The sequence below is a fragment of the Nothoprocta perdicaria genome, unplaced genomic scaffold, assembly GCF_003342845.1.
Source record: "Nothoprocta perdicaria isolate Ctin4 unplaced genomic scaffold, notPer1 scaffold_108, whole genome shotgun sequence".
NCBI lineage: Eukaryota > Metazoa > Chordata > Aves > Tinamiformes > Tinamidae > Nothoprocta > Nothoprocta perdicaria.
The window spans coordinates 436,660-458,993 of NW_020454183.1; the positions used below are offsets into that span (position 1 = coordinate 436,660).

General features: G+C 36.3%; 1 protein-coding gene across 4 annotated transcripts in view; it reads left to right on the plus strand.

Annotated features, from left to right (window-relative positions):
* Window positions 1–20,348, plus strand: part of LOC112953324 (alpha-1-antiproteinase F-like) — a 71,454-nt gene extending 51,106 nt beyond the window's left edge. For 2 of the 4 annotated variants that reach the window (XM_026046377.1, XM_026046385.1), the window contains 4 exons: window positions 12,221–12,866; window positions 15,457–15,727; window positions 17,914–18,061; window positions 19,244–20,348. In XM_026046377.1, the coding sequence (XP_025902162.1) occupies window positions 12,233–12,866; window positions 15,457–15,727; window positions 17,914–18,061; window positions 19,244–19,432 (1,242 nt within the window). In that variant the 5' untranslated portion in view covers window positions 12,221–12,232 and the 3' untranslated portion in view covers window positions 19,433–20,348. Of the gene's footprint in view, window positions 1–5,285; window positions 5,307–10,407; window positions 10,476–12,220; window positions 12,867–15,456; window positions 15,728–17,913; window positions 18,062–19,243 lie in introns of those variants that run through there. The other 2 variants (XM_026046368.1, XM_026046360.1) reach the window with 2 other exon arrangements.
* Window positions 20,349–22,334: the final 1,986 nt, after the last annotated feature.

Sequence of the window (22,334 nt, forward strand, 5' to 3'; positions counted from 1 at the left end):
GAAGCAAGAGTTTAATAGGAATGTCTTCAAATAGCTATGGAGTTTAGTCTGGCGGGATGCATACTGTACTCTTGCACTTATCCTGCTGTACTGGCCCTGCATGCCTCACTTAAGTAAATCTCTCTCCAGCTATTGAGGTAGGTGTGTCTCTGTCCCTCCTCCATCAGGTGGGAATTACAGCTGAACCCTACATGTATATGTAGGGATTGCCTGCCTAACTGAAGAGCTTGAACCTGCCTCTGTGTTGCTTTGCATGTCCTTGTATGGATGAAAACCGATGACTGTAGCTATGTTGAGATCACGTCATATTTTGTTGTCTTTTGCCTTCCATACTACAAAAGTTAAAGTGGTTAAAGTAGTTCATCACTGTGATACCATGAAGTTTTCTGGGTTTCACGAATTTATTTACTTCTCAAGCAACAAAATTTCAGTTCAAGGAGAGAGGTCTTAGGCCACATAAAAATAATCTACACAAGGAAAAGTCAAGTTAGCAAGTGAATGCAGTGATGTAGTTAGTCAGCCCGGTTAAGACTGTGTGGACCGGAAGATTCATGCATTCAGATACTCTTTTAATTTTCTGTTAATCCCTCTCTGCTCCCTCTTACTTTTTTTTTTTTTTTTTTCTCTGACTTCTTTCTCTTGTTAGCTACTAATTGGTGTAATACTATGCCAGATACGACTTTCATCTCAGATATTGAGTGACTAGATAAAACACAGTTAGACACCATTCCAAACATTTTTCTTTCTGAGATTTTGCTGTTTTCTGTCTAACCATTTTCATTAAAATTTAGGACAATTCTTGTAACTTTTACTTAACTAAGCTAGCTATTATCTCAAGAGTAAAAGCTTTCTAAACAGGAACTACAAACGTGAATGACTTTGATCTTCCATGGGAAAAAGACTGATGTTTATAAAACCAAATTTTGACTTAATAAAAGCTGAGTTAGATGTGTCAATAAAACACATCCACAAGTAATTTTCTACTATAAAAGAAATATTTATATAAAAAGTAGACTTAATACACAGACAAATTAATATATCTGCTGCTAAACATACCCATTTTATGCATGCCATAGAGTTTTTTTTTTTTTGAAAAAAATAACAAAACAAACAAAAAATATCCTGCCAACTGTTTGCCTTTGGCTTATGTATGTGATAAAGTACAAATTATAAGAGAATAGAAAAATATTACAGTTTACCTAGTTAAATTAAGAGAGATCTGGAATTCTAAAGAGTTGTTAGATGTCAATCATGCCAAGACTTTGTTCCACCTTCTTTGGGGTTCATACCGTGGCCCTCCGCATGTCATTTTCTTTAAACCAGGATTTCAAACTCGAATCTTTATTTTTGAAAATCAAACTGTGAACCTCTTAGAAGAATTTTAAATCACTCCAATAATAACAGAGCTAAACCTAGTTTACTATTTCAACTCTCTGTGTAGAGCTGAACTTTCAGATATGGCTTTGAATTGCTCATTTATTTGCAGCAGTGAAATATCTTGTTCCTTCTATAACTATTTCATTTTGTCTTTAATTATATAGTTTCCCTGTTTTCTTTAAAAAAAGAGGACTCTTCATCTCTAGAAAAGCTTGAGACCAGTTGGAGTCTGAACTCACAGCATGTTAGCACCCAATGGCTTCTCTCTGTACTTTATGGTACATGCACTTTATGGTACATGTGGTCTTTGCCACACATCTACTGAAGTACACGCTCAGTGGGCGAAAGATCATATGTGCATGCAGGCAGTCATTGATAATGTACAGTAATTTCTCAATCTGTTTTCTCTCTTAGCAACTTGTTTGTGTAGCATACATTTACCATAGCAAAAGGCTGTACACAAACAGAAAGGGAGCTTAGAAGCCATTACTTACTACTCAATACTCAGTATTATCTTAATAAGAGGCAAATTAAAGTGTATTTGTTGTTGTGAAACTCTTTTGTGGGATAAGATGTCCACCAGTAGTATTTGGGGGAGAAGTTTATAGTCAGATAGTATTTTGAGTGTATAAGCATAACAGTGTAGTTATTGTTATGCTTTATGCATTAGTGAGAGTTTTAAAGGAGTCCTGCAGCAAAAACAGAAGGTGATCATCTGCTTCTTGTTTGCCAGTCCTAACAAATGGAGTTCTATATTGGATTTTTTTTTAAGGAGATAACATGACTATGAATAGTTTGATGTTGTTTTGTATAATTAGGTAATTGATTGTATGAAATGAATTTAACCTTTTAAACTTCATTTTAAAAAGTGTATTATCCTTTCTTCGTCCCCATTATTTTCAACTTATTTCTTATTTTTCCATTCTCCATCTGACTGCTGTCACCCAACTTTGAACAGTGGTTCTGTTTTGTTTTTATTTGAAATGCATGTATACCACTTGCCTAATGCTATTTTGTTCATCAAGCAGAAGAACTAAATCATGAGATAGCAAAAGAAATTCAATTAAATCCATGCCTATAATTATGAGTGCTGAAATATTTGTATCTATGACTTTTCAATTACTAAACCCTGTAGATCGTGGATATCTAGCTGCTTAAACTCTATTTTCTATTTTCCCTTTCATATTTGTGACTTCAGATTTGCTTTTTCTTTTATTTCTATAGTCTGCTTTACATTTGTGACTTCAGATTTCATTTTTGTTTTAGGCAGTTAAATCTTAATACAAATATTTTGATATTCCAGAATCTAATTCTTTATAGTACTGGAAGTGCAATTTTCCAGACAGATTTTTTGAAAGTATTCACACACTTAAAAATAACTGCCCTCTGGAAATTTCAATAACTCTTAAATAGGTTAGATGTTGAAAACTCTACTCAGTGCCTTTGTACCGTTTGGTGTCTAAATATATTTGAAAATCTGTCTCCTTAAAACTCCATTGAGTTCTGAAAATGGGACATATGCTCTGGAAATACTCTGTCATTTCTGAAATATTACCTTCTGCCTTCCTATCAATGTTGAGTATATTGAGCCAAGTAAAAACAAATTACATTGAAAGGACTGCTGGAAGTGTGGTAGTTCTATCTGGAAAAATGTGTACTCTGGCAAGCACAGATTTTGTTTTAGAAAAGTGCAAAAATTAGAATGGCATTTTTTAGAAGAACTATGAAGGGAATCCCATAAAGTTTCCAAACTCATCGGTTGTACTGTAAAACTGGCAGGAGCAAGGAACAAAATGTATCTTTTAAAGCTTGTAGGAATTTAGAAATGTGAATTAATTATGACTTGAGGTGAAAAATGATACTGCCATACCTTGTTACGTGTAATGTACAGCCTGTTTTCTTAAAGAGCCAATAAAAGCTAAACCAGTAATCCCAGAACTGATCCTAAAACAAAAGCAAGGAGCTACTGTCTGTGCTTTCTCTGAGTTGTACTGTTTGTATTGGAGTTTAAAAGCTGTCTTGGTGGACACCATCCAATATATATTTACCTGAGTGCCCATTATTATTCTGCAGTAAACAAAAGGTAATTGCTCTGCCATGGGAGACAGATAAGTTAATGCAAATTTAGTGTAGCATTGGAGCAGGCACGGAGGCACTTATCACAGAGTATCTGGCACCTATATTTTCATGTGCTTGCTTCTTTGCAGTAATATATGCTTATTCCTACAGGTTCAGGAAACCACTTTAATGGGCAAAATTGTAAACAAAGTCTGTGATACATAAAGGAAACTCCAAGAGATTGAAACTTGATTCCCTTGAAAAGCCTTGAAAAAGAAATAACAAACTGTGTTTCTCTGCTGACTTCAGTTGAGCTTGGATTAGAACACATTTTTTTTTGTCCACAAGAAGGAAAAATAGGCTGTCACAATCTTGCAGGATCAAAGTTAATGTCTCTTAGGAGTGCCAAAGCTAGGACAAAATGAGAAATTAGAGCACCCTCCACATCATTTTGATACTGTATGAACTGTTTGTGAATCCACCGTTTGAGACTCAGACCGTTAGGAACCCAGGTGAAATGCCATGCTCACTACTGCTGGGAGCTGCTCCAGATTCTGCTGAAATCATGGAGAAAGGCTCCTGCTGTCATTACTCTGCTTGAATGAGACCCTTTTCAAGAAGCAGCAGCCTCCGCTAAGCCACTCCAAAATGTGAGTTACTTAATGTTTTTCTCTAATCAGAGGTTTGCCAAAGCTCCACCTTAGCTGAGTTTTAGTAGCTGTTAAAAAGACTCTCTTCACCTAACACTCTTGAGCAAATGCTGCTTTTTTTTTTCTTTCATGCCACAGCCCGTTATTAAGCAACTTCTAAAATGCATATATCCATACATATAAGTACATATATATATATATATACACACACACACACACAGAGTATGTATCCAGTGACTGGCTGGTATGTTGAGACTGAAGAAGGGACATGTGTCTCTATGCGATTTCAGCCTTGTTATGGCCTGAGGAAAACAAAGTTACTTGATGTTTTGTTTTCTTTCTCTAGAACATATGTCTCTCTCCTTATCATGCTTTCAAATTTTCCTATCAAATTAATGCGTGCCCAAAGTAAGGGTATTAAAGCGTCATTCCAAGAGTGAAGTGAAAAGCACAGCATGTTTACTGTGCCACGGATCATGCTTTAACAGAATGCCTTAAGCCAGGCAGCTCTCTCATGCCCAGTGCAGTTGTGAACACAACCGTTCTCCTTCCAAATAGGTTTAAAGGCATATTTAGCTTTTTGAAGATTTTCATAGATTGCTGCCAAAAAACCACCATGTAGGTAACAATTGACATGAGTCATTTGGGGTATATATCACCTAGTGTGCATTGCACGGCAATTATGTTGGAAGAAATGCCTTTTTTTTTCTAGTGCCATGGTTCTAACTTGTACTGCATCTTCAGAGATACAACCCACATTTTTTGTATCTACCAAACTAAGCAACTATGGTACAATTTACAGTAGCACACCTTTTCTCCCTGCATCAAACATATTAGTAATCCAATGGTATTGCACAAAATTTCAGTGTCCCAGGACCAGTTTGCTAATTAAACTGATTAGCCAATTTCTGTAAATCTCTTGGTTGTTTTCCCTCCTGCACTGGACCTGTAGATTTTTCTTCTAGTAATAATGATATTGGTTCTGCTCAATTACTGATTATTGTTTTATTGAGTGTTTATTGAGTACATTTCTCTTGAACTCAGTAGTTTAAGAGAATTTGAACAACAGCCTTTTCTGGAAAAGCAGCAAATCTTAGGTCCTCTCTCTGTTTTCCTTTCAGAATTTGGAGGTGGTGCTTAAATCTCAAGACAGATATCCCTCTATGGATGATTATCTCCTCAGACCACCAAACTTACTTGTTATGATCATTGACTTCTTTTGTAAGACTGTTTTTCGTTAGGCTCATGAAGTGATGGATACATCTGAAATACTAACTCAGCAGTATTGTTTCTTTATAGGTGTGCAGACTTACAGTTCTTTTGGCAGTAGCTTAGAGAATTTAAAAACATTCTAGCTTTCTGATAAATTAAATATCTACAAGTGACAAATCATGCCACATTGTTCACTTGTTTGCTTTTTTACTGTTTGCTAAACAGTAAAAAAAAAAAGATAAAATTGAATTTTTGCATCTATTAGAATGGAGAAAATGGAATTTAACCTTTTGAATTCAACTGCAACTAGTTTAAGTTCACACCTACTGAAACTGCTGGCCAGTGAAATGGACCATATGTAGAACTCTAGTATTTCACTTAAAGGCTGATGTGCTGGAGTGAAAAATAGTAATTTGAAAAAAAAATCATTTTATTTTTCCAACCTATGTAAATAAATCTTCACCTGAAGCTTTCTAGGAGGGAAAAAAATTGCTTCTTCCTGAATTATGAATTATGTCCTGTTAAGTTTGAAGAGTGTTTTTTGAGAGGTTGCCTCTTATTTCTGTTCTGTATTTCAGCGACAGTTTTGCTCTTGGAGACATGTTTAAGCTTTTTCTGAGTTGCCTTGGTCCATTTCATTTTCCAGGGAGTTCACTGCCCTGATGAGATCAAGGGTATGATACATATTTACAGCCTTTTCTTCCAGACAGAAGTATGGTATTTTTTCCTCCAGTGTATTTATCCATATTTATAAATCACACATTTCCTCAGTGTGCATCAGATCGTTGCTGTAAACTTTGAACTTTGCCACTACGCAAAGTTTTTCTGCAGTTGCAATTCCAAAGTTTTAATCACCACTTGAGTCTGTGCACATGGTGAGGAGGAAAGGAACTAGTTTCATGGAAGGAGAGATGTGCTGGATTTTAAGAGAAGCCTTGAGATGTAAACAGATTTCTTCCAAGTGATAGTTCTTTAGGTCTCCTGAGGCAAACTGCATCCTACTTCTTGACCTCATCTTGCCCTCTTCCCAGGACCCTTTGCACAATACTGAGGAGATGAAGTGGAAATGAGGGCAAGCTGTGCTAGTAGTACTGAAGGGGACTTGGCTGTGATAGTTATATGAGGACACGATAGGATACTTGGAAGGCTTGTAGTACTGTCTGAGGAATTTGAAGGGACATGAGAAGGGAAGGCCTAGAATGACATTGAATTTTAGGGGTGGGACGTATGTAGGAGAGTGAAACTCCTATGTAGCCTTTTTCACTCTTTCTGCCTTGTTTCCTGACTCTCTTTTGTCTAGGAAGCAAGAACAGCCAAAAGGGTAGAGAAGTCTCAGAGGTACAATATGGATCCTCTGCAGAAGAAAGGTTGTCAGCAGAATGGCTGGGAGACTTCCCTATTACCATACCAACAAGTGGGGAGATATTACCTTACCAAGAGGTGGGGAGCTGGGTAGGAGGGAAAAGACCTGCCAAGACATACATTTCTGCCCTTTGCCTGAAAGCTCTTCTCCTCTCACCTCTGAAAGGAAGTGGTAGGCAGAACGCTACTGTGCTTCCAGACAGTGACCTAATTCAAGAAATGCTCAGCGGTGTTGTAAAAGGGTTATTTATTTTTATGTACATCTGTGCATTTCCACTGATAGGTAAGATAATACCTTAACTGTATGTAGGAAATGTTGAAGAATGTTCATTCTCTTGTTAAAAATGAATGTGTGTGAAGAGTAAATGTAATTACTAGAACTGTAAATTTGAGGGCTCTAGAGAAGAAACACATTGAAAGTTGAGAGATTGTTTGACAGGAATCCTGGGACCATGAGATATGTCCATGAAGTGATGAGAGAAAGGTTAAGGAAACTCTTCAGAAACATAACTGAGATGTTGAGGAAAGAGAATATTTCAGTCTCAGAGTATCTCTTTTTCACTTTTTCTCTTTTTTCCTTTGGAGCTAATATATGCAAATATATTTAACTGGTCTCAGACACTGTCAACTAGTCAGACTTTCAGGGCTGCATGGCCGCTATGGTTTTCTGACATTTTGAGACACTTGGGATGAAATGCTTTCTTCCAAGTGCAGAAATGCTTCAGAAAGTTCTAGAAACAGAAACAGTAAAGTTGTTTGCTTTCTGGGATGTCAACCCACTCCAAGCTATCTCGGACACCAAGCTTGGTGACTTCTTTACCCTGTTTGTTGTGTAAGCGCAAGAGATTTGTTAATAGGAGATCCTGGCACTAAAGGAATTGTTCAAAACTCAGTAACTAAATAGAGGAGTCATCTTCATCTCTGTAGGTCATCTCTTAACAATTGTGTGTGCTACTGTGCAATATTTTTTGACAAATTACTCAAGCTCTGAGTCATTTTTAAAAGTCATATTTTGGTTATAGCAGGGAATCAGGGGTCCAAAGTCAAATACACGCAAACCTTGCAGACTACACAGACTGAATACTCTCTTCTATTATATTTCCAGGAGAAAGTAGGGGCCACTCCAGAAATGTGCAACTTACTACAAATTTATTTGTCAGTCCCTGTTACCTCCCTTTTTAATTACGATTATAAGGAGGTGCTTCAGTTTCAATGGGACAGCAAATTAAGAGATTCTTCCATCCCTTTGAAAGTAGATACACACCTGGTATCTGTGGTTTAGCTAAGGAAAGGCTTTGGGGCCTTGTTTGTGAAGTAGAGTTCCCTACTCTTGCTACCAGTGGTACTGGGTATAACAACGAGCAGAACTTTGCAGAAATAAACCTTTCCATACAACTCATTCAGAGCAAATGTAGATGGAACATTAAATGTTGCTTCCTAGGGATTAGTCGCACAGGAAAAATTCCATCAGTGCTAGCAGTGTTAGAGGATGTGAAAACTTTTCTAAAAGCTTCTGGTATGGGGAAATTTCTCGTTTCACTGTCAATATCACGTCTACAACACATGCAAAAACATTATTCTGGAATATCCACATTTTCAAAATTAAACAAAAAGTCTGAGTTGCTATTCTGTTTGTAGTTCATAAAACTTATCATTTATAATTGTAGTTTTTTCATTAAAAAAAAAAAAAAAGCAAATATACAGCTGATTTAGGAACTATTGCCTTTTCCTTTATATCAAATCCTCAGATGACAGTAGGGAGATATGAAAGACAAATTTGGACATTCTGTAACACCGGTGTAAGGAGATTCATATTCTTCATGTAAATTAATCCTATATTAGTTTTCTTTGCTTTCTTTCCAATGGCAGGCAGGCTTTTCTGTGTTCAGTTGCAGCCTTTCTCCTGCAAGGTCCTGAGGTGTGGTCTAGGTGTGTTCAAATGTAGGTTAGTCATTCATCTATCACCTTGTCATTAGCATGGCGTCTGTATTTAATTGGGCTTCCTGTCTTCTTCCTTCATCAGAAATCAGTTTTTATACACTATGAAAACTATAGCCCATTATTACAAAGGGGTTCTAGGTGAGATTCCTGATATTTATATATAAGAGAAGCAGAGAAAATAACTCTTTTAGACAAATTCTATGCTTAAAGAGCATAGTGTGCAAGTACAGGATTCTGTCACAAAGTCTTCTGTTTCCCAACCTTTTATTTATAAACAATCAGTTGCATCTTCGTCTCCTAAAAAATGTTACTGAGTTATTGCTATAGTTAGTATTTTGCTTAGAAAAATACTATAGTGCTTAGGAAAAAAACATGTAGATGAGTACTTTATCTATTTTGTGCATATTAAAGATTGGTCTCTACCCTAAAATGCTTGCATTTTGAAAGGAAGATGAGAAAAAAAATATAGCAGCTTTAGAAATGAAGACTAGTTGCAAATACCTGATTGAAATGGGAAGAGTATAAAGGCAAAGCTAGACTCTTCACAGTGATATCCAGTCACAGGACAAGAGGCAACAGGCACAAATGAAATTAGAAGAAGTGTGATTTAACCATAAGAAAAAAATATTCTTTTTTTAATAAATTAATTTTTTTTTTTTAATAGTGAGAGAGGCCAGGTACTGGAACCCAGTTTAGATTCCCCAAAGAGACTGTGGACTGCCCAAAGAGCTTGCAGAGTTTCCATTCTTTGCCAAAACCCAAATAGATGCTGTCCTGAACAGCCTGCTGGAGTCAAATGTGCTTTGAGCTGGCGGTGAACTAGATGAACTTCAGAGGTTTCTTCCAGCCTCAAAGATGTTCTAATTCTGTGCTTGCCAGCTTACCATAGCTGTCACCGGAGTTTATTGTAGTGACTAGAGCTGAGCTCAGGACACCAAGCACTCTGTTCTGACCCAGCTAAACTTGGCACATGATCAGAGGGGCCTGCTCCCCACATGCCAGATCACAAGATAGCAAGCTGGGATAAAGGCTGCTCTATTTTACTCCCACGTTCCAAGGCTTCCACCCCTGTCCCCAGGCCATTCTTGTCACTGGGATCACCTGCATACAATGGCATCCTGGCCACATTCCTTTTACCTGGCTGCACTGTCAGGCAAGTGGCCCAGGAGTCGTGATAGCTGCTTGTGCTGCCAGTGGATTCTTCTTACAGAAATAGATAATCAGGTACTTTTATGTAAAAAAATAAATTTATTTTATTTTGCTAATATAAGTGTTAGCAAATACAGTATTTTAAGCCCTTCTCTTATTAGAATCATCACTGACTTCACCTGGAGATGATCGTGCCCCGACATGGATATGCAGGAGACAAACATGCAGACTAGATCACAAAAAAAAAAAAAAAAAAATCACATTGTCCCACTGCATCAAGACTAGTCCTCCTACCTTAATGGCAACAATGCATTAGTCATTTAAAATTATGTTCAAGATCTTTGGCTGTAATTACTGTTGTTAATGAGCCTATTGTTCATAATACAGTAGATTTCAGCAACTGAGATGTGGATAAAAGTTTGATAGCAACAAGCAATAAGTTAATTTTAAGTAAAATCAGTTTGAGTCTAACTGGGACAATCACTCATGAATAAAAAAAAAAAAAAACCATGTAAGACATATATCCAGCCAAGTCTGGTGTCCAGTAAAACTAGTTTCAACATTGTTTGCTCTACTTAATCTCTTAAATTATAATGTGTGAGTCATGGCCCTTAGATGATCTTAACCTTTACTAGAGGATACCCTGCTTTCTGTTCAGCAGCATAAACAACTGAGCAAGGACTTGTGCGGACTTGGTGAACACAGCAGGACCCTTTTGATTTTACAGTAAGTAATACATCCTTTTCTGTGAAAAACCATTAAACAATATATACGAAATGATAATTTCTGAATATTTAAATTGAGAAATTCAAGTATTCTCATTCAAGTTGCATTTCAGAGCTTTTTTGTTTGTTTTATTGTGTTCTAAAGTTAAAAAGATAAATCCTCTGTGATATAGGGCATGTTTGTATGAAATAAGTCTCTTCAAGAAAACAACAAAAATGTAGTACATGAAATGAAGTAGAAGTGGGGACCAAAGGATTATCTCAAAACCTTCTAGAGAATTTAGGAAAAGGAAAGCTGGAAATGGAGCTAAAGGCTAAAAGAATTAAAATAAGTATGACCAGAGCAGTCCATAGACAGATCAACACGGTTTTAGTGTATTCTAGACATGAACTGTCTGTAGGTGGCTTGGGATGGAGCGCAGGCTGAAACTGATAGCCTTCTTAGCAACAGTAGTATTGTGGTGTCCGTAGTTTTCAAAAAATATAATAGAAGAAAGATTTGTAGTAATTGCAAAAGTGGAGCAAAGCGTTCCGATCTGCTGAATTTTGGGAGAGCCAAGTCTTTGGAATGCAATAATAGTAAAAGGTCATGGTGAGAGCTGTTGATTCAATGAGGCACTGAAATTTTACAAAGGCACAAGGGTTTGAATCTTGCTTCTTATTACGAGTCAGACAACTAGCTTATTTTTCCTCTTTGAGAATCCTTACGTTATTCTTGATAGTAACTTCTTTGAGAGTACTTAATTTTAGAAACGATCACGTAGGTAAAGTGGTGATGTGCTGCAGGGGATGTTTTGGTTTTCCACATACTCTGCAGAGTTTTACTGATTTGTCTTAACGTTTTGTCATTTCTGCTTTTTCTACCAAAATCACCCTTGGCTGTCTTTCTGATAAACACTCAGATTTTTCTCAAACTTCCTCAGATTTCTTTGATTTTTGTTTTATTCCCTCCAAATGAACTAGAGCAGATTTGGTACATTCACTGCCCTGGCCCTTTGTATGCTAGCAAGCATGCTTATTTCCATTTGCTATTCTGCAGGCATACTCATTTTCCCTTTCTTAATAAGCAACATTGTATTTCCAGGGTCTTGACAGTTTCCTAATTGCTCTAAGTAGTTTTATCTCTTTGGGTAATTATGCAGATTTTTTTTTCTAATGGTGCTCAATTGTTGAAGCTCTATGAAATGACGGTAACTGTTCATCTCTCCATCATTATCTAGTGTATTTATTTTATTTGTGGTGTTTGTATCTTTACCCTTAGCCCACTTAAAAATATGTCGAATACTTTAATACACAGTGAAGGAATATTGTGGCTTTCTTCTGCTTTGATCTTTCATCTTGCCCCAAATCTAACTTACTAGCCTTTATTGGCTCCCTTCTCTCAGTTCTATATACTTGTACCTTTCATTTTTTTCTCATTTAAAGCCACATTAAAATTAGAACACTGGAAACAAACAGATTCAAAGCAATTGTTTCTTAACCTTAATGCTGTTGTCTTTGGTATTATTTCATTTGTCTTTGATCTTAATTTTCCTTCTTTCACAACTTCTTCAAGAGATTGAGCAATTTTTCTAAGTCTGCTTCCTTGAAATAGAAAGCTGGTATGTCCAAACACATTCTGTCTCTACTGAAGTCAGGTTGCTTGGAGTCACTGGTACCAAGACAATTCTATGCTGGGAAGGGTTTGACTTATTGGTAAGCATTAAGTAAAAAGATTTGTAAGATTTTTCTTTTCTTCTTTTACAGAGTTATAGAAACATGAAGCTGTTGTTTTACCTGTGTCTTTTAATTATTGGGATTCATTCTGAAAGTTATTACTATGAGCGTTATCAACAAGGTGCAAGGAACCAGAATCAAAGAGGCCCAGGAAACCAAAATATGCTACAGCAACCTATAGGGAAGAGTGTTTGTCGTTTTGCCTGTTGTTTCTACAAAGAGATTTCTTCTCGTGAAAAAAATGGGAATATTTTCTTTTCTCCTTTGAGCATCTCCACTGCTCTTGCGATGCTGACTCTGGGTGCTAGGTCAGACACTCTGACACAGCTTCTCAGGGTCCTTAACCTTAATCCACGTGATATTTCTGAAAACAACGTACAGGAAGGTTTTCGTCAAGTCATGCAAATGCTAAACAGAAGAAATAAAGAGTTACAGGTGAATATGGGAAATGTGCTGTTTGTACTTGAGCAACTGAAACCACAAAATCGATTTTTAAATAATCTCAGAAACTTTTATGAAGGAGAAGTTTATCCTATGAACTTCAAGAAGGCTGATCAAGCCCAGGTGAAGATCAATGAATATGTAGCAGAAAGAACCAATGGGAAAATCAAGGACCTCATAAGTAACCTTGATCCACTTACTGAACTTCTCCTCATTAGCTATATTTATTTTAACGGTAAGATATATATGTATTGTATTATCCTACTTCATACATTACTTCCCTGGATCAATCCTGGGTTTCACTAATGTTTTTTAATAATACAGTTTCTAAGAGGGTATCATAACTTGTCTTCCTTTTGATCCTCACTTACACTTAATTATAAAAAGAGAGCTAAAAGTTATTTACTGATTAGAACTGCTGATAATAACTCAACAAAATTTAAGGCAAATTTTCCTGATATAAGGCAATTATTCCCTTTGGTATTTCTTTTTTTTTTTTTCTGCTGAGTAGAGAGTATCTAGACCTATATAGTTTATTAGGATGTAAGTACTTCCTTAAATATTTTAATGAATTGGAATGAATTTAATCTCTACTTCAGTGGGAGAGTTTAACAAGTTCGGGGTTCAATTCAAACAGTCTTGTTAAGATACAGCTTAACATTATTCATTCCTAAAATAAGTCTTGTACTTGGTAGTTCTACTGTTACTAGCTATGCTTATGCATCCAAAGATAATTATATAACAATAGTTTTAGCTTCACACTGATGTCCTCTTCCTTTTTTAATACATTTTAATACTAGTGTGGCTGTCTTGATGTTTATAAGGCATAGATTTTCAACCTTCTTGTTTTGATTTGCAGATCCTAGTATTTTCCAGTGAAGAGATGGACTCCCTTTAGTAAATACAAGCCTACTGACAATAAGTTTTTCTTATTACTTAACTCATGCAGTCTGCAGATTTTTATAGAGATCTGCAGACTGCTGTTCTAATGAGAAAAAGAGAAGCAAGTGTTGTAAGGCTAATAGAAGATTAGATTTTTCTTGTTATTATCATAGAATCATAGAATGCTTAAGGTTGGAAGGGACCTCAGAGGTCATCTAGTCCAACCCCCCTGCTCATGCAGGGTCTCCTAGAGCACGTGGCACAGGGCTGCATCCAAGTGTTTTAAAGATCTCCAAAGAAGGAGACTCTATTACTATTAAGCTTTTTATTTGAGACAAAGAAGGCATTTGTTAGAAATACTTTCTTCTTTTAATCTGGATGCTTCTACTCCAAGTTTTCAAATACTAGATTTTCTCCAAAAGTAATGCAAAACAAGATTTTTGTGGTACTTTACTTTCCAACTGCATCTCTCCTCCTTTTGTTACTCTGAAGGTTTGCATGCAACTAAGTGGAGATTTTCAGAGTCAAACTGAGTTATATTTATTAATTCTCTTGATGAAATAAATAATAGTCTACAATAATGTTTTCAAGATAGAGTTTTAATTATTAGGCATCAGGAATTTAATTCAAAATAGGTTAAAAACCTTGCTGATTTTTCTTTCTTCAAAAGTGGTTTAAGGAGAAGGAACAACACATTTGGTAGACCATCCTACACTGTTAAGAGGGAAATTTTGATGCACTATAGTAACAAGAGCCTGAAAGACTTGATATTGTATTGTATTACAGATAATTTTCACATATTCTAAAAATGGAGTTTTATTTAAGATAAGTGTTCGTTCTTTTACCTGAGGTTATTTCCCAGATTCTTCAAAGCTAGTGGAAATTCAGCTTGAGCTTTTCAATTTTTAAAAATGGACAAATTAAGGAAGAGTATTAATAGCAGCAATATGGATTTTTGTCTTGAAGTTGAGAATTAAACTTAATCTGGAGAGTCTTTGTAAAATTCAGGTGCCTCTGTAATCAGTCAGTGCTTCAAGAGTCTTGTCTACTTTCTCTGCTGTACAATTCTTATTACAGAGTTGTGGTGACTCTCTCCCCTCCTTCTTATGGTATAGTTTAGTTTAGAAGCTCTTTCCTGATGACTGAATTCTGCCAATATTTGCCTGTCTCTTGACCAGACGACATATTCCTCCACTGCAATGCACCTGTCCCTTACCATTCCCCAGCTCACAAAGTATCATACTCTGAGGTTCATTAGATTTGTTTTCTCTCATGAACACAAGTTCCACTGAGGATAAGAACCTTTCAGACTTTCAATGTATACTGTTTATTTCACTATGACTAAGCGAGAAGCCTGTGGAAATTTAATGTTTTGAGTGTAACAGCACAAAGAGTTGTTCTTTGTTTTGTTTTACTCAACAGCCTCATAGAATTAACATCTTCGTGAGCCATCAACTAAAGAAGCACATTAAACCCTTCTTCTCTGGAAGTAATCTGAATTCTTTCCTCATTTTTATAGGAGATTCACCCCTCACTTCATCCCTCATAAATCTGTTTTGACGTGGAAAAAAAGTGAAGGAGAGAATCTTTCTTACTGCTCATTTAAGAGCTGTAACATATTTGGTCTTTATAGGCACCTTAAAATTACTGTCACACAGAAAAAAAATTAATACATAATCTTTGCACATAAAAATACTTGATAACTCATCTAAATAAAGTATCTTGTGTCTTGCTGTAATAACCAGAGGTTTTCTTGGAAATTACACTCTTCCTATTGTGAGTTACTATTGAATTATTCTGAATATGCAGTAAGATTAAGTGCTCATTGCAAACTGGTTTTTGTCTAAAACTTATCCAGTTGTACCAGTTTTTATCATCTATGAATATGTCATATTGTTTCTTGTCCTAAAAATACCCTATAATTCTGTCTCTTATGTTTAAAGCTGAGTGGGAAAAACCCTTTGATCCAAAATACACTAAAAAGGAGAAATTCTTTATGGATGGGAATAAGGTTATTCAAGTCCCGATGATGTTTGGAATGGGCCTGTTCAAGCATGGCTATGATGAACAACTGTCTTCCACTGTGTTACAAATGGATTATAAAGGAGGTGCTACAGCCTTTTTTATTCTGCCTGATCAAGGAAAAATGAAGAAATTGGAAAAAAGATTGTCCTGTGCACGTATGTCAAGATGGAAGACATTAGTCTCAAAAAGGTAAAATTCTGCAGTTTCTTGTGCAGAACTGGTTTAACTGGTGATTCCTGGGTCAGAATACACAATCAGAATACTACTTTTATGTTAATCTGCAGCAGAATTCCCACTGACCAAACCTAGAATTTCTTGTGTGTTCCCTGTGTTTTCACAAAAAACATTGCCCAAAGAAAAACCCTGACAACTCCAAAGCCACTCCTCTTTCTGTGTTTTGTTTCCTATCTCTGTCTGTAGTCCTCCATTTCTCTCTTCTCTCTTTTTTTTTTCTGTTTCTTACCTTCTCCTATTTACAATCAAATTTCCACCACATTCCTTCAGCCCCTTTTTCTCAGCCGTTGCTTCCTTTGTACCTTTCAATCAGTAATTGCACCTGTAATGTTGGAATAGCAGCTTTCATTTGAGAACTGTAGGGACAAAGCTCAATGGTAAGGGTATAGAGGAATTAGCACATTGCAGAGACACTGTTTTAATATTGTTTGCACACTGAGGAAAACAATATTGCCTTAAGCTACACTTACTTTAAATTAACTTTGAGACTACAGAGCAGAAAAAGAATATATTTTCAAATCATTTTAGATTCCTGTTTGCACTTACTGCAAGTGTACTAGGAGCCTTTGGTGAGGAGAGGAAAAAAGGAGAACACAGGAACATGCTTAATTATTAAATTTAATTTAATTTTAATTATTAAATTAATGTATGCATTACATAAAAGAACTTTACAGATATGTGCCTTACAAGGGATGATCAGTTCTCAACTGAAGATCAAAATGACATTGTAATACATCCCCTTTACTTTGAACCACTTTCAGAACTTTTCAAAACAATATAAAGCTTTTTTTCCATAAGAAATTGTCAGAAAAAAAATATAGTTTTCAGTGCAGATTCATGGTTTGGAAACTTGTAGGTGCAGTTATTGTTCATGAAAATCAATATAGGATGAATTAAAATAACTTTAACATTTTTTCTAAAGAAACATGAATTGCCTCCTCCTCTCCTACCCTGACATCCCAAACCTGGAATAGCTTATCCAGGAGTTACCAATGTTAGATATGATACTACCAATATAAAAAGATACCCCTGCCAGAGATCATCAGCTTGTCTGATACAGCTCCCCTTTTTCATCATGCTCTTTCTGTCTCCTGCAAACTTGACACCATCTCCTCATTTTTAACTCTAGCTTTCAAAATGACTTTGCCCCTGAGAGATTGAAGATAGATTTGATGTAGGAAATGAATTGACTGAAGGGTCTTGGGCAAGCCATTTTTTTTCCCACATTTCTCTATCTGCAGCCTGAAGTTGATCCCAGTTGCAGTATTGGAAGGAGTGTATTGATTGCCATTGGCTGTAGGAAGGGGGATAGTGCCAAAGTATTGCCTGTACAGGGGTCTGGGCTGAATTGTGGAGAAAACATCCTGCTCACTTCCAGAAAGTGTATCCTAGTGCTTCCTGCTCAATCACATTGTTACTTTGTGCTTATCGCTTTCCCTTTCCCGTCTATTGGCAGTAAGTGTGTGAATAGGTCTATTCACATAATAGTGAGACAGATGATGCAATGATAGTAGCATCCTCACTTAAGGTAGCAATCAGCACCATCAGAAATTAGGTAGAAGTGATAGATCAGCAAGCTGTTATCAATTTAGTAGCACTCTTATCTTTGGGTACCAGCCAGACTTGGCGTTGGATTCATGGAGGTGCTCTGTTAAGGTGGAGGTATGGGCCTTTCCCTTCTCTCTTGTACATTGGATGACTTGCTCTTTGACCAGCTTCATTAAGTGCTCCACAATCTGCCTGTACTGGAATCCTGCTGCTCAATTGTCTTGGTTTCTCACCAGAAAACTCTACCTATTATCACTAGTCTCTAACTCAAGATACACTGTTTCTGATTGCAAATGTTCTAACCTTAAGAAAGAAATACTTAGATCTTTCCTGTGAGAGCAAGGAAGAAATGAGTCAGAAATATAGAGCTTTGCTTAATTTATAGAAAGCACCAGACCTTCCTGCAAAAATTTGAATAAATCAGACATTAGGCTGGACATAGAAGAGAATTATCTCACAATATACCTCCCATGTAGGCTAGAGATAACATGTAAGCAGAGTATGCTTTAGGGGATAAAAGCAAACTGGGTTGTCTCTTGGGTGTGATACCTGATAAAAAATGTCATCATACTCTTGCACTTCTTTTCTGGCAGCTCAGCAAATGTGTATCTTCCAAAATTCACTATTTATGGGAAGTATAATCTAAAAAATGTGTTATATAAAATGGGCGTTGTGGATGTATTCACTGATAAGGCTGACCTCTCTGGCATCACTGGACAGCCACAGCACAGAGTTTCCCAGGTAAGTCATACTGGATCTAACATAACTGACACACCACTTTCCTTACAAATGGTTATGATGCAAATCTCATGTAGAAGGCTTTGCTACACATGAAAAGGCAGTTTCTGACATGCAGAAAAAGCTTTCACCAAATTTACTTAGGCTGACAACACAGTTGAGCTTCAGCAGATTACAAGTCTAATTTTTCTAAATCTGTAGGACCTCTTTGATGTGTGTGTGCCACTTTATAAAATAAACATAGCCAAATCAGTGCATCTCTTCACTCTGGTGTCTTCCTGCAGTGTGCTGTTACATTCGTCTTGTGGCTGCTTGCATTTGTGTCCAGCCTCTATTGCCGGTCTGTGAGCAAGCAGACAGCAGTAGAATTTATCACTGCTATTGCCTTGCGGAGGGGAGAGAAACAATATTTGCTTTTAAGGTGTTTGAGAGAAAGGAAAATGCAATTTTAATAAACATTTGCCTTGAATCCCATTAGCACCAGCCGTTAGCAAAAGATACAGTTAAGTCATACTTCAACAGAGTATAATTCAAGAGCGCTCATGATCACAGCCACTCTGCAACACAAATTTCTTTGTCTGATACAGAGCAAAGTAACTGCCTCACAACATCAAGTGGCATTTAGTGAATTAGGCTGAGCAGATGCCTTGATTTTGCAAGATAAACTTTGTCTTCTCTGGCCTAGCACTATATTTTCAGTATTCCTCTGTTCCCATGTTTCAAGACATTAAGGAACATGAAAAAGGATTCAGTGTACTATTCACTGTACTAATATATCTGTTATTTCTTGATCTATGTGAGTTTGTCAAAGACAGTTAAACATAGTGCCTTGTAAGTTTTATTTTAATTCCACTAATCTGCGCTAGTGTGAACAGGGAATCAGATAAGAAATAAAACAAATATTTTCTTCTAGCAAGGAAATATTCCCTATGCCAGGGATGAACATCTCCTCTCTAAGGCTAAGGAAACCATTCTTCATGGAGTTTGCTATTTCATTTTTCCAAGTTTTCTGTCTTTGTGAACTCACAAAATTCACAAAGAAAAAAAGACTTGCAATGAACTCACACTTCTCCGCCTGCTGATTTTTCCTTACCGATAACTTATTCAGGCACTTTTATCTCAAGTCTTTATTTAGGTAACTAATTTTCTACCTCCTTGATTTGTAACATATCTGTTTCTTCACAGGCTATTCATAAGGCTGTGGTAAAGGTGGATGAGACTGGCACCGAAGCCGCAGCTGCCACAGGCATGGAAATAGTGCCCATGTCCGTTCCTGCTACCATTACATTCAACAGGCCCTTCCTAACGATCATAACTATGGATAACTCTATATTGTTCATGGGAAAAATTGTGAATCCCCTGAAAAAAGATTAAGTTGATATACTTGTTAGGTATGCAGCGATCACCACTTTTAAACACAGTTCGACCTAATGAGTATAGCATGACTACAGAGGGCTCTCCATCTGTTAATCTATGATATTCAGTGTTTTATTTTTTAAAAATGAGACTCTTCATCAATTGCATGTTTTTGGGGGCCTTCTATTTTTATTTTTTAAAGAGGTTTGCATTCAGGCAAAATTGTCATTAAATCTAGGACAAAATAGATATATATGCGTAATACTGACAGCATAGACGCATCTTCTAGCAGGAAAGATGGGGAGCATGTGGGTGGAGAGAATTTTGTAAACCTGTTTCTTCCTTCACCTCTCTTTGTATTGACTGACAAATGGGTACAAGTTATGGCACTGTGCTACTTGTCTCCATTTTCCTACCATCATGAAGTTCAAATCTAGCACAGTGCTTAACACACGTAATGCTTACTGCCTGGTATATACCATCGCTGTCCAGTGAGTCTGATATATCCCTGCCTTTCAGCTGTTGCACTATCCAGGCTGCTGCAAAAGGATTTAAAGAAGGTGCATTTTTTCCCCCCTATAGATATATACTGGCCTCTACATTACAGTCCAAAAGCTTTTCAGGGCAGACATGTCAGAATTGGATCTAAGAAAGGAAGAAGTAGATCAGATCTTTGCAATTCAGATCTCTGAAATAGGCCTCTGTAAATCAGATACACAGCTTAGAGCAGCCAAAGGATGACCCTTAGCCTATGCCAATCCCTGAAGCAGCTTCTAGAAGATGCCAAGCAGCAGAAAACATCAACCATCTTCTCTTTGTGATAGTGCTTGTACATTACCTCTCAGCGCTGGGAGAGCACTTGCAGCAGCAGTAAGCACCAATCCAGTATTTTTATGGGATTTTTGTGTACTTATATCCCATCTCTGACATTTACTGTGTCTCTTGCCATAACCCCTTCTGTTCTCAGACTGTCCAATAACATGACACTGGTACTTCATTTCTCATCCGCTTCATGGTTAGTATAGTCATAATATTATAGGATCTGTTTTCACTGTTAGGATACACAGTACGAAAAGTCATATTCATAATGCATTTTTTTCCTCAAGTTTACTTTCCTCTCATTTTTTTTGCCCCCTTTCATTTCTAAATATCTATCAGTATTTTCTTTCCATGCTCATGTTCATGGTATATATCTGATACCTGGTTGCAGGAGGGGTAAATTACTGCCTAAAATGGGTTAGTCTGTTAAAGGGTATTAAGCATTAACAGCAGTCTTTTTTTGGCCTTGAAATATGCAGACAAATGTACTACATTAGAAAACTGAAAATTAATAAACATGACATTTAAAAGTTTCTAATTTTGCTATTTTATTTTTGTGACTGAGAGTTACCAAGATATGCAATTCAAGTAAGTTTTTCATCAGTGTCAAGTTTTCCACATATACTAGACCAACATGGTCTAGTCAACCATCAACACTAATAACCTTCCGATAGCCTTCTACTGTCTCCTGCTTTGACATAAGCAGTAAATCTCTGTTCAGAGCATAGTAGGTTATTTCTGTTTGGAGGAGAAGTTATTGGGAACTCTGGGCATTTCTTTAATGCTATTGTGCTTATTTCAAAGGCTATACCCAACATCCTGTTTTCTACTGTATCAGAGGTACAGTTCCATGTCTCTCATCAGTTCTTTTCTCTCTTGACTCCCTCTAATAGCTGTATTACCAGCCTTGTATTTTGAGCTGTAGTTCCATTTTCTTATACTGCCTAATTCCATAAACAAAATCTGGTTGCTTCTTGCATTTATATTAAGCTATGTTAAGTAGTATTCAGCCCACCATTTAGATAATACTTTTTCTAAATAATAGTTTCTAAGAGGCTATGACAGCAAAACAAGAAAAGTGCATAGAGGTTGTTAGCTTTTTGTAGTGGTGCCCATCTCCAAATAAAGTCACAGTGTTAAAACAAAGAAAATAAAGTAGATAACATATTCAAAATAGACATTAATACCTAGAATAAGCTTACTAGCCAAATTAAAATAGATAATGCACTCAATTTGCTTTCATTTCTCTTTTACTACATCACTAGGTCATTCCATAGCAAACTTTGACAGAGAGTACTTTTTTAATCATTCTTACAGAACTTTGTAGATTTCATTGATTATTAATCTATAACAACTGCAGGTTCCTGCTAGGTAACAGTGTGCTGACATAACCAGATCTTAACACTATGGCTCTGAAGAATTATTTGCAGATTGCTTTCCTAAGAAAAAATCCAAAAACTTAGACGTAAATACAATGGAACTAAAAAAAAATAGCAAGTTTACACTATAAAGGAAGGTACTAAAAGTAGGAAGAGAAAAAATCAGAAAATTGAAGTGTTGATGGAATTAGGGGGAAAGTCCCACAATAATGTTAAGTATAAAAACGTAGTAATACAGGACAAAGATGACTTTGAGAAACGACTTACAAATCTTTATAGCAGCTAATAATGTTAAACTTTTCACTGTGATATATCACCTGGCCTGATCTCTGTACCACAGCATTGCGAAGTGACAACTGTGATGCAATTTTTTTTTCTTTATTTTTCTTTTTTTTTAAGGGATAAACTATGTGTTGAAATGCAGATCATTTAGTTCAACATTTATATTTTGAAAACTGTAGGATTTGTACATACATGGACAAATATGACCAAATAGGGAAAAGCTAACCTTTTTTGAAGAATTATTTGAAAGAGTTGATATGTCAGCGGATCATAGGAGTTTGATTGATACATGGTACACAGTTTAGAAAAAAAAAGATTGCCAAGGATTCTATTAAAATTAAGCTGAAGGAAGGCACTTGAATGATTAATGACCTATAAACTGAGGCATATCTTACTCAGAAAATTCAGAAATCATGTGGAAATATAATGAATTATGAGGT